The following is an 18956-nucleotide window of genomic DNA, read 5'->3' on the forward strand; positions in this document are numbered from 1 at the left end:
GAGAGTTTGTGAGTTCATAATCAGAGAAATAATCATGAATGTGTTTCTATATTTATTGAGTGTTGAAGGGCAGAAGGCTGTCTGTCTTTGTGTAACACTGTTCCCTTGAGCTTCATCAATCAATAATCTGTCTGTGAAATCCCTCATAGCTTTTACATTCATACAAATACCAGAGAACAACTACAAATGATGCAAATATATCGTATATACAGAAATATGTCAATTACAGGCATGTCAAAGTCACGTGTGTAAGGTGCATGTAAAGATTAAATAATTGCAGAATGACTCTCTGTGTGTAAACAGGGGAACATGTGACGTTTCTCAAACAATCTTTTAAAATCATATGCATTCATCTAGTTTCACTAATCTGGATTAAAATAGTGGAATCAATTTTTTATTCTATCTTTGCATTTACTTTTATGTTTAAATGGAAATGTGCAAAAATTGTACTTATAGGGTTGCAACAGCTTGTCTTTTTCTAGTCCTAAAAAGTGCATAGTAGTATTCAAAGAGCACATGTTGGTATTTTAAGGTACTAATATTTACATTCATGCAGACACTTTTATCTAAAGGGACTTACATTGCTTTCAAAGTACACGTTTACATTTCATCGGCTTTTTCTGGGAACTGAAGCCACGAACTTGAAGCTTTATAACCTTTATGATATTCACCTTTTAGGTGTAAATACGGTACAGGTTTGTCCCAGTGACACGCTGTTGCATTGTTAAAGGTACACCACAAGTCTTTCTCCAGGTCTCTGAGTCACAGGCTGCTGTGCTGCAGACTCGGCCGCATCGCCTCGCAGTCCTTCACACCCTCATCATCCTCGCGCATGTACATGAGGAAGAGCGTGACGGTGGCGAAGGTTGTGGCGTTGACGGGAAACGCTCTCAAGAGAGTCGAGGTCAGGCCTCGAGTGAAGGCCCTCCATCCTTCCCTCCTCCAGCTCTGACGCACGCAGTCCATGATGCCGTCGTACCTGTTGGCTCCGCCCACTCCGTCCGCCTGGAGGCGGGACTTGATGACGTCCACGGGATACGTGGAGATCCAGGACGCCATTCCCGACATGCCGCCCGCCAGGAGCAGCTTGGGAATGATGTATCCGTCGTCGGCGTCGCAGCCCAGCGCTCGCGTCAGAGTATCGTAGGTGAGGAAGTACACGCCGAAGCCGGGCGTCTCGCGGATGACGGTGGTCACCATTCCTCGGTTTATCCCTCGGACTCCCTCCTTCCGGTGGATGCGGATCAGGCAGTCCAGAGAGTTCCTGTACATCCTCCTGGAGGCGCTCTTCTCGCCCGTCCCCTGCATCTGCATGCGTGTCTTGGCCAGCTCCATCGGGCAGCAGATCACACACTGGATGAGTCCGGCCGCTGCGCCCGCCAGGAACTGGTGCACAGGGGTGTCCACACCCAACATGCGCATGGCGTTCCCCTGCACGCCGAACACGATGGCGTTGATGAAGGTCAGGCCCATCATGGGTGATCCGATGCCCTTATAGAGACCCCGCATCTGCAGCCGAACCACAAACAAACACAGGAACTATGTTTCCATCCATCTACTGTTATATGCATTTTGGGATATTGCATAAAAACCACTCGATGGAATCAACAAGGCCCTCAACTTAATAGGAGATTCTTTAAAGTGGAAAAGGTTCTTTGGATTATCAAGATGTTGACTTGTAGGGTCACTGGGGAACCAGAAATGGTTCTTCTATGGCATTACTGAGAATCCACCATTTGGAAACTCTTTTAATCCAATATAAAGATTCCATGGATGTTAAAGGATCTTCATTAAACCAAGTGTCTTTAATTTTTCATCAAAATGTGTTCCCCCTCTGAAATAGGCTTAAAAAAAGGTTTATATTAGTATGTTTGTCTTGTTTCTAGTGAACTTAGTAAAATTATCTGCCAGTGGAGTAAGTGAAATATTCTTAAAACAAGAGAACTGTACTTACCCCACTGGCCTATCATTGTACTTTCTTAAATTAATTCTTAATTTTTTCCCCAAGTCTTTATGATCAGTGTAAACCAGCCTCGTCATTAACCCTGTACTGACCGACTCCTGACGGACGATGGACTGGAAGCAGTGATAGGTGCCGCGGTACAGGGGCTTGTCCACGCTCTGGACCTGCAGTCGCACCTAGAAAACATTACACCTGCTGTGATCAGACACCTCAAACAAAGCAGAAAACACACAGAAGAGAAGTGAATCTAGAGCTGCTGATGCTTGTGATGCCCTTTGCCTTTTAGTACAGAAACACTCCGGGTTTCAGAAAAGAGTTGGTTTTATGGCAGTGACTCACAGAAACACACAACTAATGACAATAACAGACCATAATACTCTACATAATACAGTCTGAGCCTTCCGTCTCTCAGTTGATGCTTTTTAATGCAGGTATATCTTCTAAAGGAAAGCGTCTTGAGGTTTACTGGGCAGTTATGCATTCGATAGCTGCTTTTATCCAAAGTAACATTTGTGTACAGGAACACACAAACCTCCTGATAAAACATTGGAATATTTAAGGGGTCATATACCAGCTTTGCTAGGACAGTCTGGCGCTTCTGACTCACAGTCTGTAAGTATGTTATCATATGTAAAGAATGTGCCACTGATGACTCAAACTTGAGTTTTGAGCACAAAATAATGTTCTTTTAGCACCGTCATATGACCCCTTTAATGCAATTTTATCATTTTAAATAGATTTTTATTAATTATACAACCTAATAGAAGGCTATTTGTCAAATCTTGAATCAGAAGCAGACTTGACTGACTCTGTAAGACAGTTTCTGCACATGTGTTTGGTGTTTAACATGAGCTTTAGTAGTAGATTCACTCTTAAGAATAAAGCAGTTTTTTGCAGTGGTGTCACACAAGATGAACATGTGACCCTGGAGCACAAAACCTGTCGAGGGTCAGTTTTTTATAATATGAAAGCTGAATAAATCAGGAATCTGAGGGAGCAAAAAAATCTAAATATTGAGAAAATCATCTTTAAAGTTGTTCAGATGAAGTTCTTAGCAATGCATATTACTAATCAAACATTAAGTTCTGATATATTTACAGTAGGAGATTTACTAAATATCTTCATGAACATGATCTTTACTTAATATCCTAATGATTTTTGTCATAAAAGAGAAATGTATAATTGTGACTCATACAAGGTTTTTTTTTTTTTCAGGTTTTTTTGCTATTGCTAAAACTACTCAAGCGCCCTAAGACTGGTTTTGTGGTCCAGGGTCACATTTATCCTTCCCCAAAGAAACTTTCAACAACAAAAATAATAATTCTAGAAACATTTTTCTTAATTTTTAAAATAATAATCTTTTTTTATTTTATTTTATAAATGTGGGTGTTGAGGGTTCTTTATGATGGAGCCACTAATAAAGATCCTTTATTTTTGAGAGTAGAAGCAGTATTTTGGCTCCTCAGAGATCCCTCAGTCAGTAGTTCTGCTGAGTTCTTCTGGTTCAGTCAAAGCAGACGTACCTTGACCGTATCAAACGGATGTCCGACCAGCACACCTGCGGCTCCTGAAACATGAACGACAGAGAGTGAGTTAAAGCTGTTTAACACTGTCATCGTGATCAGGAACGTGTCAGAGCTGCTAGTGACTGATGCAATGTGTTTGAGATACGAGTCTGAGGTCAGCTCTTCAGCCTTGACCCGCCACACCTGCGTCATTCATGCATGAGGCAAGAGCTGTTTGACCGGTCCGTGTAAACATCACACAATCATCATCATCATCTGCAGACCACAGATCATCTGCAGCTCTCATCACACTGCTACAAACGATTGTCTTGTTTTCTAGTATATCTAAACATTCTAGAATCAGGATGAATTATCAAGACAAATCTGGTTTATCCTGTGAATTCAGATTATTTGTCTTGCCCCATTGGTAGATAAATTTGCTTGTTTTAAACAAAAACTAACACAATTATTATATTTCTTCTCAGAAAACAAGATGATTTTCCAGTAAATGCATCCTGATTCAAGAACGTTTAGATATTTATACTAGAAAATAAGACTAACGCTAAGAGAATCAGCTTCTGCAGTGCAGGATGAGCATGTGAAGGATTGGCTCAGATTAAATGCATGAGGATCAGAATCATTGATGATCACATTAAAGTATTTAATGACTGTGTTGGATCCCGGCGTGGGATATTAGTCAGAAGAGATGTCTGGAGTCAGTGAGCTGGTAATCAGTAACCAGTCTAACTAGAGTTATTCTCTACTTCAGCGGCTAGATTAGTTCTCCTTTACTCTGTGTGTTTAATGACTCAGTGTTGAATGTTTCAGTGAGTGTGTGCAAATCAAATGAAGCATGTCTTACCTCCCATGCATCCTGCAACAAAGTCCAGAGCCATTCCTCAGATGAAGATGAAGATGAAGATGAGTGTGTTCGGCGGTCAGTGGATCTCTGGAGCGGCTGCTGCTTCTGTGCGGCTATTTTTACTGAATGAAGTTGATATGAAGGGGAAAGTCCATCTGTGACCAATAGAAGCTCCAGGATGAAGAAACACCCCCATCATCATCATCATCATCATACCTGCTTTGACACAATCTGTTTTAAAGCGCTAAATAAATAAAGGTGACTTGACTTGACTGAAAGAAGAGTCCGAGCCAGGTTAAACTAAAAGTAAATTAACTATAAAGATATTGTGACTTGTAATAAAATAAAATAAATTAACTGAATTTTAACTGAAAGTTAACATTTAAATTGATGTACTTAAATAAAAATAAACAATAATAACGACAAGCACAACAAAATATCTGAAATCAAATTGAAAGTAGAATACAAACTAAAATTCAATTTTATTTCGATAGCGGTTATCACGATACAAAATAAAGAATAGAATAGACAATGAAAGGTCAGTGCTAGTAGCTGGTCAAGTGTTGGCGAAAAAGATGAGTCTTCAGATGTTTTTTTGAAAATGGCTAGAGGCTTGATAATAGAAGAGCATTACAATAGTCCAGTCTGGAGAGAACAAGAGCTTGGACAAGAAGTTGGGTTGCTTGCTCTGACAGGAAGGGTCTAATCTTCCTAATGTTGTATAAGGCAAACCTGCAGGACCGGGTCGTTGTAGCAATGTGGTCTGTGAAGCTCAACTGATGATCCATCACAACTACTAGGTTTCTGGCTGTCCTCGAAGGAGTTATGGTTGACGAGCCCAGCTGTATAGAGAAGTTGTGATGAAGCAATGGGTTAGCTGGAATCACCAGCAGTTCAGTCTTAGTAAGGTTAAGCTGAAGGTGATGGTCACTCATCCAGCTAGAAATGTCCCTCAGACAGGCTGAAATGCGAGCAGCTACCGTCGGGTCATCTGGCTGGAATGAGAAGTAGAGTTGGGTGTCATCAGCGTAGCAGTGATAAGAAAGCCATGCTTCTGAATGACAGATCATAATGACGTCATGTAGATGGAGAAGAGAAGTGGTCCAAGTACTGAGCCTTGAGGAACCCCAGTAGCAAGGTGGTGTGACTTTGAAACTTCACCTCTCCAAGACACACTGAAGGATCTGTCAGAGAGGTAGGACTTAACCCACAGGAGAGCAGTTCCAGAGATGGCCATCTTTCTGAGGGTGGACAGGAGAATCTGGTGATTAACAGTGTCAAAAGCAGCAGACAGGTCCAGTAAGATGAGTACCGAGGATTTTGAAGCTGCTCTTGCTAGTCGCAGGGCTTCAGTAACCGAGAGCAGAGCAGTCTCAGTTGAGTGGAAGCTGGTTGAACACAGCTCGCTCAAGTGTCTTTGAAATGAATAAAGAAGGGATACCAATGTATGTTTTCTAGAAGTACTGGATTTATAGATGTTTTTTTAAGCAGTGGGCTTACCCGAGGGAAATGTTTGTGACCTCAGGGAGCGTGATGGATAGTAACGTGGTATAAGGCTACTTAGGTACGCAGGAGCTAAACCATTTAGGGCCTTATAAGTGAAGAAGCAGGGCAACCACCTAGAAGTGCATTACAATAGTCCAGTCTAGAGGTCATGAATGCATGAACTTTTCTGCATCAGAAACAGATAACATGTTTCGTAGTTTGGCAATGTTTCTAAGATGGAAGAATGTTGTTTTTCATGATTTTCAAAAGACAAGTTGCTGTCTAATATAACACCCAGATTTTTAACTGTGGAGGAAGTAACAGTACATCCGTCTAGTTGAAACTGTAGTATACAAGATTCTGTGTACTGTTTTTTTATTTTAGCTGTGTAACAGTTATAATCAGTGCTTTAAGTGGGCCGGTACACACCTGTACTCAGTACCACCACTTCGATATATATCTCTTGAGCGTACCGTCACCTCTCCGTGCGCCCAGAACCTGTTTTTATCGTACTGGTACGTTCATTTGGACATCTATTTTAAAAGAGGTTTTAATCTTTGCCTGCCTGCCGCTTTTCAGAGCGCCCCTTCACAATGCACCCTTCCTAATTCGTCCCACAGAGAGCAGAGACTACATTACCCATACACCCTTGAGTTTTACAAGTGAAGAGCGCATGCGTGGCCAGAGAGAGTGTGTGAAACGCGTACAGTCGGCTCGGTAAAAATACAGATACAGTGAACAACACTTAACATGCTCTCCTCGTTTCAGACTCTGAGTACTAAAAGAACAGGGTCAGAATCAGATGACTCGCTGGCTGACACCACACAACACCGGAATGAGGTCAGACGCAAGCTAATGCAGTAATGCAGGAGCTCTTTCTAAGGGTATTGTTTCAAAATCCTTTTGCACATTTTATTTATGTTCAGTAACGTTAGCTCTTTCTAGCTCAAGCAAATCCACAAACTAATAAAATTATTTATTAATTTTTATAAGGTCGTCTGTTGACTGCTGTATATAAAAGCCCCTTCAGTATAGTTATTGTTACCTCAGGGGATGTCATCAAAAAAAAAAAAAAAACAGAGAGAGAGAGAGAGAGAGAGAGAGAGAGAGAGAGAGAGAGAGAGGGAGAGAGAGAGAGAGAGAGAGAGAGAGAGACAGAGACACAGTATCTGTTGGTTTTAATTCTTCTAGAACTCTTTTCCATTTGGTCTATTCATGAAAAGATTTTTAATAAAGTGAGGCCAGACTTTGATCTAATAATTTTTGATTATTTTATCATAATTTTCTTTTTTAATCCAATCTACACTTTAAACACCTTTTGTAAATTGTTTCTTTAGAGGGTTATTTAGACTACATATTTATTTGTTGCCTGTTTTCTTATCATGAAAATAATCCTGGTATGTTGTTAAAGTATAAGTAAACCTGTTCATTTATAAACCGTCTGTCTGGTTGGGATCTGATTGGCTGAGGTGTTTACAGAAACTGATATTAACACCAAAGCTGTGCAGTAATCATCTGATCTTGTGTAACAAAGAAACAGATTTCACTCCTGATTCAGACCAGAACACTTTTTCACTGGAGGAAGTGTTATTATAGATTATAGACTCTATGTGTTTGAGTTAAAATCATCTTAATGCTGGATGTGTTTCAGGTTTTGTCTTCTCCAGATGTTCACTGATGGACTGGAGTGCTGTGGATTATTGGGATGTTTTATCAGACTCTCATTCTGACGGCACCCATTCACTGCAGAGCATCCATTGATGAGACACTGATGCAATGCTACACTTCTACAAACCTGATGAAGACACACACTCATCCTGATCTCAGATGAACTTCAGAGTGAGCAGCTAATGTTCATTTATGGGTGAACTATTACACTAAGAGTTTGATCAGAAACCCCTCGTCCACATTAACACACTTTCTGTCAGATGTGTGTGTGTGTGTGTGTTACAGATGGACTGTGATTGATGCAGTACTGTAATGATGACATTAAACACCAGTGTGTCATTATTTATTAGTCACAGGTGGCATCAGCTTTACAGGACGCGACGGCAGCATGATGAAGATGAAGATGATGATGAAGGTGTATCTGCGAGTCTCTAGTGGTTGAAGTGTAGTTTGCGAGGGCTCATGAACTGCTGGACGATGTCGTCCGTCACGAGTCTGCGTCTCTCCTGATGTGCGGCGATCATGGGCTGAAGCGTCTCGATCAAACTCTTCTTCAGTTCTCCGGTGAGCAGCGCACCGCTGCTGTAGTCCTGAAACACACAGTTCACTCGCTGTTAATACAGTTTTAATTCTAATAATAAACAAATATGAGCCTAAGCCTGTAAACAAGGTTCAGATCAGTATATTTTCGTGTGTTCGTCTGATCTCACCTGTCTGATCTTCTCCAGCTCATCATCGTCTTCCAGGAAGAAGCTCAGGTACATGAAGGACACGTCCACGTCTGGATTCCCACCGCACTTCCTGTGCTCCTCGACCGTGTCCTTCCCGCCGGAGAAGGCGTGTTTGTTGATCTGGAACAGGAAGAGGAACAGGAAGAGTCAGTCTGAGCTTCACAGGATGTGAACACACTCTGGTGGCGAGCAGCACCTTGTTCTTGATCTGTTTGGCCGAGTCGGTCAGGAAGATGGAGGAGTTGGCGTCGCTGGCGCTCATCTTGGTCTGAGCTCCCTGGAGCGCCGGGAAGAAGGTGGAGTGAAGCAGAGCCGGCTTCGGATAACCGATCCGAGGAGCCACGTCCCGCGTCATCCGGAAATACGGGTCCTGAGGAGAAGGGATGGGAACCCAAAATCAACTCCAGTTACACTAGTGTGACATGGGAAATGATCCGAAACTCCCTACCTCTATTATATTTCATTATTATTATTATGAAAAGAGGCTGTTAAATATGCTTTTGCCTTTGAATCATTCATTCAAGAGATTCGTTCAAAGCCACTGATTCATCCAGTAATGAAACGAGTCAATCCTGAGTGAGTCACTGAATCATTCCAACTCCATGAGATTCTGTTTAGATGTCTAATGTTTTTTTCAGAATTGGGAGAGAATTACAACCGGATTAAAAATAAAAATAAATAAAAATTTATCCAGAATCATGCGTAAATGTCAAAACGTAAATGTTCTGCGAAAAGAAACACAGAAAAAATACAACCCACAGAAGCAGCATCAGTGTCACAGACGGATATTTGGAGAAATACACAACAATACACTGTATGAGTCACAATTATACATTTCTCTTTTATGACAAAAATCATTAGGATATTAAGTAAAGATCATGTTCATGAAGATATTTAGTAAATCTCCTACTGTAAATATATCAGAACTTAATGTTTGATTAGTAATATGCATTGCTAAGAACTTCATCTGAACAACTTTAAAGATGATTTTCTCAATATTTAGATTTTTTTGCTCCCTCAGATTCCAGATTTTCAGATAGTTGTATCTCAGACAAATATTGTCCTCCGAACAAACCACACATCACTGGAGAGATCATTTATTCAGCTTTATGACTGGTTTTGTGCTCGTCCATCACAAATGTTTGATATCTAAATGTTTGACTATATTTTTTTAAGAGATTGGAAAGGAAACTGGGAATCTGTAAGCAGAGCTGAACTGATATAATTCTCTGGTGAGGAGCAGACGTCACATGATCAGGAGCGGAGCGTCTCACCTGATCGATGGCACACGGGATCAGACACTGAACGTCCGTCCGCTCGCCGAAGATCTGCGGGAACGAGCTGCTGAAGGACGGAGCCGCCTGGATGGCCGGGAAACTGATCTTACCTGCAGAAACACACGATTAAACCCCACACACACACACACACACACACACACACACACACACACACACACACTCCCGTCCGTCACAGAGACGCTCTCACCAATGCAGTCGCTGTCTGTGAAGCCGAAGATGCCTTTGACCTGGTTAAACGTCACGTGCTTCTGGACCTTCACCACGTTCCTGTAGAACGCAGGACTGGCTCTGTCAGGACAAACAGGACATCAGCATCTCCACGGTCATCAGAAACAGCGCCACCTGCTGTCTGCACTGACACACTACACGAAACACTGAGGGTTTACCCCATGTAGTCCAGGTCAGAGAAGATGAAGGTCTTGTTGACGTCGAATCCGCAGGCGATGATGTCTCTGGCGTTCTCCACTGTGTACCGGTGACACTCGTCCAGAGACAGATCCTTCCACAGATACTTCTCATCATCGGTCATCTGAATGACCAGAGGAACGTCAAACACGTCCTGGAGCCACCTGTGACACACACACACACACACATCAGCGCTCGCACACACCCCGCTGAACCTCACTGAGGAAGACTCACTTGGTGAAGATGAAGGGGATCAGGTGTCCCACATGCATGGCCTCAGAGGACGGCCCTCGACCCGTGTACAGATAGAAGGACTTCTGCTTCTCGAACGCGTCCAGGATCTGATGCATGTCCCTGAGGATCACACAAGTTTTAATACAGCTTTACATTCACAACTACACACTCACGACCACATTCAGACTGTCACAAACTAGTATTAATAAGGGAAAATATTACCATTTAAATATTATTAATATATCATTTCATTTTAATTATGTAATATAATTATTACCTTTTTGGTACTCACTATAGAACTGTACTTTTATATGTATTACTATTATTTTGTCTATTTGAAGCTTTTTACAATAAATTTTCATGTTTAAAAAATATATATAATTTTAATTATATTTAAATATCCTTTTTTAGTATTTTAATCATTAATTCATATATAATTTTTTTAATCTATTTACTTATTTTTTTATAAATGTTTTACTATATTTTATTGTATTTAATTATTAATTTAGACGCATTTATTAGTGTATAATTCTCTGTCCGGTGCTGGTGTGTAATGAAGACACCTGTGTGAGAAGAAGATTCCTCTGCGCAGGAAGCGGTGCGGTGTTTTTCCCGTGACTCGGCCGATTCTGTCCACCAGCTCCTGATCGATCTTACTGCTGCCGAACCGCACTGACCGCAGCAGAGTGAGCTCGTTAATGCATTATTCATCACACCTCATATACATGAAATCAGAGCTGCAGCAGATCTGCCACATAACCTGGACTGACCGATGAGTTTATCGTAGTCGACTCCTTTGGCGCTGCTGGAGGAGACGCTCCAGGGATCCACCTGATCATCTCCGTCCTCCAGCACTGCTCCGTGCTCCTCCAGCATCTCACCGTCCACCGGAGGACATCCAGCCTTATAGTCCTGACCGGTGACACGCTTGTAGTCCAGCTTCATCTGCAGCAGCAGCTGCACCGCCGCGTCCACATCAGCCTGAAGAAGTAAATAATCACATCACATGTCAATAATCGCATCTCATCACATGTCAATCATCACGTCTTGTGTCATGAGAGCTGAAGATCATTATTATTTCAGTGTCAGACTCACTTTGGGGCTCTTCTGAGCTTTCAGAGATCTCACTGTTTCTCCCTGAGCTGTCAGCTTCTCGTACAGATCCATCGGGCTCAAATCTGACATCTTCACCTGTAAAGATGAGGATGTGATTAGTAATATTGTGATACATGTGCCTGCCGCGCGACATATGCTCAACATTTAAACAGCGCTCTGAAATCATTGTCATTATCAGCGCTCACGCCAGTGATAATAACACGCTCATTTCAGCATTAAATAACAGTGAAGAATAAATAAACGCACCGTTTTGTGTTGGTGATTTAACTCATTCAGCTTGCATCAGACACACTGCGGCCGCGTCACACTGAAAACTGCCCGACGGGAATCAGTCACTCTACATCCAGCAGTTCCGGTCAAGTGCGAGACACGGAAATGTCAGTGAAAACTATTTTTTAAAACACTTTCAGTCATACTCTGTTCTAATTTCATAACATTAATACAATCGCAGTGTTTAATGTAGGATGTGTGCTTTATAAACATACAAATATCTAATGGAGACTATTAGTTTTTCTGTAAATACCTCCCGGACACGGATTTAAAACGAGACTTTTATTTTGTGCGGAAGTTCCTCATAGATTCGCGCTTCCGGTGTTCGCTGTCTGAGGTTTCAAATCAAACACCTGCGCGACAGACGCGAATATTAATAATTTAAACAAGAACAAATACTCATAATAACGAGTTTAAACTAATATGTGAAGACTTATATTATGATATGGACGTGACGGATCAATATTTACTACGAACTTTGACTGGACAGTTAGTTATTCGTCGTTTTATGTGAGTTCATGGATCATTTAGTTTCTTATGATGCTTTACTTTTAAATGATGGTAATATAAATTACAATAAACTCCAGATACATTTGGGGTTTTATTTACTGTAGAAATAGTAGCTTTACATGTTTAATAGAATTTATAGATTGTATTTAATACAATCTGAAAATTATTTTGCATATTAACAATATAAATAAAAACAACAATACACTAAACATAATGTCATTCTACGCTAAAACGTACCTTTTTGAAAATCGTTTATATTTCAGTGACAACGCACTAATATTTTCAAAGTCGCTTTAACGCGAAACAGGAAACTTATGAATATTCATGTAGGCTCCGCCCACTAACACCTAAAATCTCCGAACACCGGATTGCTGTCTCCGATTAGAGACCGAGTGACAGTATTTGATGGGTGAATGCGGGTTGCGGGAAAAATACAATTATTTGGTGGAAATATCTAACAAAATAAAATAACTAGAAACAAATAAACCTTTATTTATAATACAATTAAATAAAATAGACTTTGCGGGAGGATTATACTGAAGAGACCATAGACAGCGACGTGTAGCCTAATTCGATTCCGAAATAGCGAGATATTTAAAGGTCAAATTGGATGGATTAGAAGCACACAGACCGGATGATGTCCTCCAGTGGTGGAAAAGACGAATTTCCGAGATTAAGCAAAGTAACACGCCATGTAGGTTAGCAAGCGCACCATCAGAGAGGGCTTTCATACTGGAGCAGAGACGGATTAAACTGAAACTCTCAACAGTGAACCACATGCTATTCCTGCATGGGCACATTAAATAGAGAGGTTTTTTTTAGTCAGTTCAGTTTATTTACTTTTTATTCATTTATTTAAACTTTTGTTATTGAGGAATAAGGATATTTTGTGTTAAACGTTTGAAGGAATTGCTCAGGACCCATACTTTTCTTTTGAACATGAAATAAATCCAGTTTTTTTTATTATATAATTTATTAGGCTATATGGCCTAATTATTATAGGTATATTTTTTTATTTACATTTGTTACTTTTTTACTTTATATGTTCTAAATTCCTTGTTCATGTTCATCCATTTAATTAAACCCAAATAAAACGAAACTTTTGTTTATTTTCCGTTTCTTTTTTTATTTATATTCAACGGGGAACAAGTGAAAAAATAACAAGAGTAGCAGGCAGAATATGCAATGTATTAAAAAAAATAGAAGTGAAAATTTATACGTTTACCCGCGGGATTTTGCGGGCGGGAGCGGGACGACACTTGATTGGTTGCTGGCGGGAGCGGGACGGAAAAATACCTCCCGCGCAGGTCTCTATCTCCGACATCGTGCTTATGTAATACTATCTTGCTTACAGTATAACAAAGTATATTATTTACTTATATTAAATTATATATGGTTTTGGTTTACCATAGATTTGCACGTCATGCGAGTCTCTGTCATTAAACCTTTGTTCATCATTTGGCTGTAACAAGCACTGATAACAAGGAGACAATCAAAAACACATTTATGAAATATACCCTTGTACCATATTTTTCAGACAGTTGCTCCGTCGCATCAGTCCAAAAATACGTCATGACGAGGAAAAAAACATATAAATCGCATTAGAACCAAGAACCAAGAGAAAACATTACCGTCTCCAGCCGCGAGAGGGCGCTCTATGTCTTCAGGGTAGACTACAGGAGAACTGAGCAGCACACAGCGCCCTCCGGTGACTGTAGACGGTAATGTTTTATCGGTTCATGTCAAATTAATTTCGATAAATTATTTGCACCTGACTGTAAGTCGCAGGACCAGCCAAACTATGAATAAAAGTGCGACTTATAGTCTGGAAAATATGGTACATTATTAATAATGCAACACTGGGTTAATTTAACAGTTTTAAAATGCACTACATAATAAATTGTTTTCTAAAGTGGACTCAGTGTAAGTATGAAGAAACTTGAAGGTTCTATGATTCTGACAAACATTTCTGATAAGCATTTCTATGTGTATTCTAAGAAAAAAGTGAAAATAGTATTTCCACACACAACTTGTAATGAACAGCTTTGTGTTTTAATGAAATAGATGTACATGTAACAGAGAAACAGTAAGATCGAGGACATGTGTCTCGTGGCCACTTTATACTTTCCTTTTATTATCATATTTATTTAATTAACAAGTGCTCCATATGTAGAGGCGATAGTTTTTATGCTGTAGTTGTTCATAAATTCATATGAACATGCTGCATGTTTGACCACAATCAGAGAAAACTCTTGATCTGAAAACAACATGTAAACAAATCAGTCGACTGTCTCTCGTGAAAAAAAAAGTGTGCCGTACACACTTTTGCATTTTATAATTCAGTGATTTTTTGTTTTGTTTTAGTCAATTAGTTTTGCATACATATTATTTAAAAGTTATGTTTGAATTTTTCAGTAACCTTAACAAACATCACAGTTCTCAAATGTTTGTATTATCCCATCTAACAAATCTGGCAGAAGTGGAGAAACAAAGATGTTTAGCACAAACACACATTGTAGATGTTTACGTGCACCAGAGATGTCGCTTTATTAGAATCGAAGAAGATATCAGTAGTGACTGACTTGTTTGGCACAAACACATCCAAAGAGATTTCTACTCGTGTGAGAAAACACTTAATGATATAAAGACAATACAATAATAATAATAATAATAATAACAATAGACGGTGTGCCTTGTTTAGTGACGCACAATGTGTTTAACCTTTGAAACGTTTAGAATTGTTGATGTATTTTACTGAGTTTTAAGCAGAATGTATGTTTGTTCTTTTACAGTACACTATCTACAGGATAGATTAAAACATATATGACATAAGACTCCTCGTGTTTATCTATGATCCTACAGATTTGGTTTCAAAAACAATATCAGTAAACTATTTCTTATTTCAAATCTGCATCAAATTTAAGATCAATCTCAAAGTAAAAGGCAGAACTAAAGTCTGATTTTGTGGTGGATGTGTTCAGATGTGATCATCTTAATTCAAGTGATGAAGGATTGTGAAAGTCTAACAGTGTTGAGTTCTACTGTAAGGTTAAACCTAAATGGTTGAAAATAATTAACAGTTGAAAATAAACATTCATTAGAAATTAAGAAAAGGAATCAAAAAGTAATCAAAGGTAATCAGTAACATTACATTAACAAAGTAATTTACAAAGTAACACTACTATTACATTTTAAATAGGATAACTTGTAATCTGTAACCTATTACATTTCTGAAGAAACCTTCTCAAAACTGTTTTTACGCTACACTTCTGTCATATCCACATAAACTGTGTCACCACTGATAAACTATGACTAAATATTGTAGAAACTTAATTTTCTGTAAAGTTTCTTTGCAATGATTTGTATTGTAAAAAGCGCTATACAAATAAACCTGAATTGAATTGAATTGAATAAAAGCATTGTCTTTTGTCTGACCGGCCGCCATCTTTGTTCAAATGTCATAATTACAAGTGTACTAATGTAAAAGACTACTTTGGTTTCAAATGCTGTAACTTTTCATGATTTTTTCATATGACCACAAAATCAAAATTGAAGAACACATTAAGTGGAACTTCACTAATAATTTTCCTTCTAACTTATTTAGTTAATACAAAATTAGATAAAATATATGTATACAATTTCCCTGGAGCACAAGTTTATTTTTTATATTCTATCAGCAGATAAATAGGGAATGTCTAAAGGTTGTTTTTTCCTATTTAAACATTTTCCTATTTTAAAACTTTTCTATGTTTGTATAATTATTCTGACTAAAGAAATATACATAAAACCTTTATTCACATCTTTGTTTCCCACAAGCAAAGGCCATATAAAATATCGCTCTTATGCAACAGAGACTTCAGCACTTCTTCCCGTCAGAGTCCAGTTAATCTTAAATGAATCTATCTCTAGTTTTAATCTTAAACTGTTACAACATCTTAAAGGCGTAGGCTAAGCAAATAACTGTTTCTAAACTGCATAGCATCATTTCTTTTATGAGAAAAACATATCACAATACAGCATTTAGAAAGAAAGTTCCAATTGCAACTTAGTTGCAAAATGCATTTCCTTGTACAATCATCGCACAGTTTGCAAAAAGCAGGCATTCGTGGCAGTTTTAACTGACATACCTGACAGTTTTCTAACTATTGAGCAAATTCTAACTGCATATATTTCTCATTAGTGGCTTTTAAGGTTTTTATCTGTGTAAGGTTTTAAATGTTTGGATTTTTAACAGACATTTGTAATTTCAAAGATTTGATATCATCTGCAAGAGATTGCAACTCCAAAATTAAAGTTTACCAACTCATTCATTTCTTTCAGCATTCTCATATTTTTATTATTATCCTCTGGTTTTCACATCAGTTTAATTATCCTTCTTATCCTAAAAACAATCTCCTGCTCTTCCATCAGCTGACATGCTCTACTGTTTTACTCAACGTTTCTCTTTCCTCTTCCTCCTTAGAGTTACAAATGATCTGCTCTTATCATCTGATCTTGGGTGTATCTCTCTATTTGTTTCATTGGATCTTAGTGCTGCGTTTGACACTATTGACAACAACATTCTTTTGAATAGACTTGAACACTTTGTTGGCATCAGTGGAAGTGCATTAGCATGGTTTAAATCCTACTTATATGACCGCCATCAGTTCGTAGCAGTGAATAAAGATATATCATATCGATCACAAGTGCAGTATGGAGTACCTCAAGGCTCAGTAGTAGGGCCGCTACTCTTCACTTGCTACATCATTAGAAGAATGGCATCTACGCTAATATTTGTCTGTTTCTCTCTTGTTCCGAGGTCACCGTGGCCACCAGATCCAGTCGGTGTCCAGATCAGAGGGTCACTGCAGTCGCCCGGATCCAGTACGTATCCAGACCAGATGGTGGATCAGCACCTAGAAAGGACCTCTACATCCCTGAAAGACAGCGGAGACCAGGACAACTAGAGCCCCAGATACAGATCCCCTGTAAAGACCTTGTCTCAGAGGAGCACCAGGACAAGACCACAGGAAACAGATGATTCTGTCACAGGTCGGAGCGGACCACAGGTGTTGCGAGTCACGCCCCTTCCTAGTTTCCACCTCGAGGAGGTCCCAAGAACACCCCAATGACCAAACACACGAGAAGAGTTAAGGATAATTAAAACAACTTTATTTAAATTATTTAAAAAGATAATTTAGGGAAGGAGAAAGAGGAATCTAAAATTAGATTTTCGTCTCTTGACAGGAGGGGACTGGGCCTGAGAAATCTGGAGGTTGTTAGGTAAATGATCACCAGGGGAGGGGGCAAAGGGCTCTTTCGTCCTTTCCAGAACTCCCACCAATCTCCTGACTGATCCTAGGTCCTTCCTTATCGCTTGATTTCCCGTGGCGCCCTTCTCTTCTCCTGAAGGCAACAGAAACACACGATGAGTAATGGGTGAAACGGAGAAAAATGCCTTGTTCCTATATTCGTTGCTCTTCGGGTTTTACTTCACCAGCGTCTGGACAGCTCCTCTACTCCAATAGACCTCCTAGGTAAGTACGAGGTAACACACAAGTCCCTGAGGGCACAGGTAAGTAACAAAGGTAAGTATGTAGCAAGGTAACTGGGTCTTTCCCCTGGACGTACACCGGTGTATTCGAGGTGAGTAGCTTTTTACTCGTAGCACAGGTAGGTATTTAGCAAGGTGACTGAATCTTCACGCTGGGCTTACAGAGCGTATTCAAGGTCAATAGCTTTTAGCTCGTGCAGACGGGTAAGTATTCAACAAAGTGACTGTATCTTCACGCTGGGTTTACAGAGCGTATTCAAATAGCTTTTAGCTCGTGCAGACAGGTATGTATTCAACAAAGTGACTGTATCTTCACGCTGGGTTTACAGAGCGTATTCAAGGTCAATGGCTTTTAGCTTTCCCCACAATATCCACACAATACCTTGTCTTGCATTCACACTTCACCTCCTTCAGGCTGGATACGGGGAACAGAGTTATGGGCGGGCGTAGGTGGGATAGGTGGGCACCGCCACGGCAGCCTACGTTCTCTCCAACAGGAACTTTTCTCGGCCTGGAGGGCGAGTACAGACAACAGGGACACGGCACAGCACTGCAAAACTTCAGGTGTACACACGTCAAAGACAGACTCACCCACTGCAATACACACACTTCAGTGATTTTTTTAAGGTCGGTACTCCACACCCGGTCGGATTTCGTCCTGGAGGAGTTTACAGTCGCTGGTACGGTAAATGCTCCAAACTTTGCGGTGTAGCCACAGCCAAATAACATCCGTTCACCCCCACTTTACTTCGGCTCACCCACTCGTCTCGTCCTCCACGATGGGGCGCTCAACAAGCTATTAATCACTCCAGCAGATATTAGTTATCCATATCCAAGTATGAACAATGATATAAAAACAATCCAATGTACTCACAGTCTTCGTGATGCTGATCTTCTCCCGCTTTCTTTCTCTCCCCAGCTTCTTACAGACACCCGGAAGTGTTATCGTTGTTCCACAATGGCACTATTTTCCTGCGGGACCTTCATACAACAGACACGGGTGAGTATGGCTTCTTTCCACAAAACTTCGCTTTGGCAAACCTGTTCCAGTAGTCGTATTTAAATCCTCCAATTCGCTTAGTGACTTCACAATTGCTCTCATCTGCTTCGCGATACTCCAGTGCCCAAAACACTCCGTCTCACTCGTGGCGTTCCTTGGGAAGCAAAACAACACTCCTTCCTGTATCTTTAACGCTCTCTTTATACTCCCTTCAGCGTCCAAACTGCCCCATCTGCGATCGCCACGTCATTGAACACACCTGCTGAAGATTTCCCTTGATTCGGGCCGTCCGGAGTTTCCGGAAGTGACGAGGGCTTACACATTTCGGTCCTGGCGGAACTTCTCCTCTCACTTTCGGTTCCGCCCTCGAAGTCAC

General features: G+C 40.2%; 2 protein-coding genes across 3 annotated transcripts; both read right to left on the reverse strand.

Annotated features, from left to right (window-relative positions):
- Positions 1 to 39: 39 nt before the first annotated feature.
- LOC113080963 (mitochondrial basic amino acids transporter-like) lies at positions 40 to 4452 on the reverse strand. 2 transcript variants are annotated; one of them, XM_026253034.1, is made up of 4 exons: positions 4331 to 4452; positions 3487 to 3530; positions 2056 to 2139; positions 40 to 1509 (listed from the first exon to the last, which is right to left on the reverse strand). In XM_026253034.1, the coding sequence occupies exons 1-4, from the start codon at positions 4362 to 4364 to the stop codon at positions 763 to 765; spliced, it is 909 nt and encodes a 302-aa protein (XP_026108819.1). In that variant the 5' UTR covers positions 4365 to 4452; the 3' UTR covers positions 40 to 762. The 2 variants fall into 2 exon arrangements, with proteins under 2 accessions (XP_026108819.1, XP_026108820.1); XM_026253035.1 differs by lacking the exon at positions 2056 to 2139 and having other exon boundaries at positions 4331 to 4451.
- A 3347-nt stretch (positions 4453 to 7799) lies between these two features.
- LOC113080961 (tryptophan--tRNA ligase, cytoplasmic) lies at positions 7800 to 11621 on the reverse strand. Its single transcript, XM_026253031.1, has 11 exons — positions 11514 to 11621; positions 11247 to 11342; positions 10922 to 11132; positions 10715 to 10823; positions 10152 to 10271; positions 9899 to 10081; positions 9700 to 9800; positions 9489 to 9601; positions 8411 to 8584; positions 8194 to 8334; positions 7800 to 8073 (listed from the first exon to the last, which is right to left on the reverse strand). Exons 2-11 carry the CDS (start codon positions 11334 to 11336, stop codon positions 7915 to 7917), a joined length of 1401 nt encoding a protein of 466 aa, XP_026108816.1. The 5' UTR covers positions 11337 to 11342; positions 11514 to 11621; the 3' UTR covers positions 7800 to 7914.
- Positions 11622 to 18956: the final 7335 nt, after the last annotated feature.

This window comes from Carassius auratus, unplaced genomic scaffold (genome assembly GCF_003368295.1).
Source record: "Carassius auratus strain Wakin unplaced genomic scaffold, ASM336829v1 scaf_tig00032662, whole genome shotgun sequence".
Classification (NCBI taxonomy): domain Eukaryota; kingdom Metazoa; phylum Chordata; class Actinopteri; order Cypriniformes; family Cyprinidae; genus Carassius; species Carassius auratus.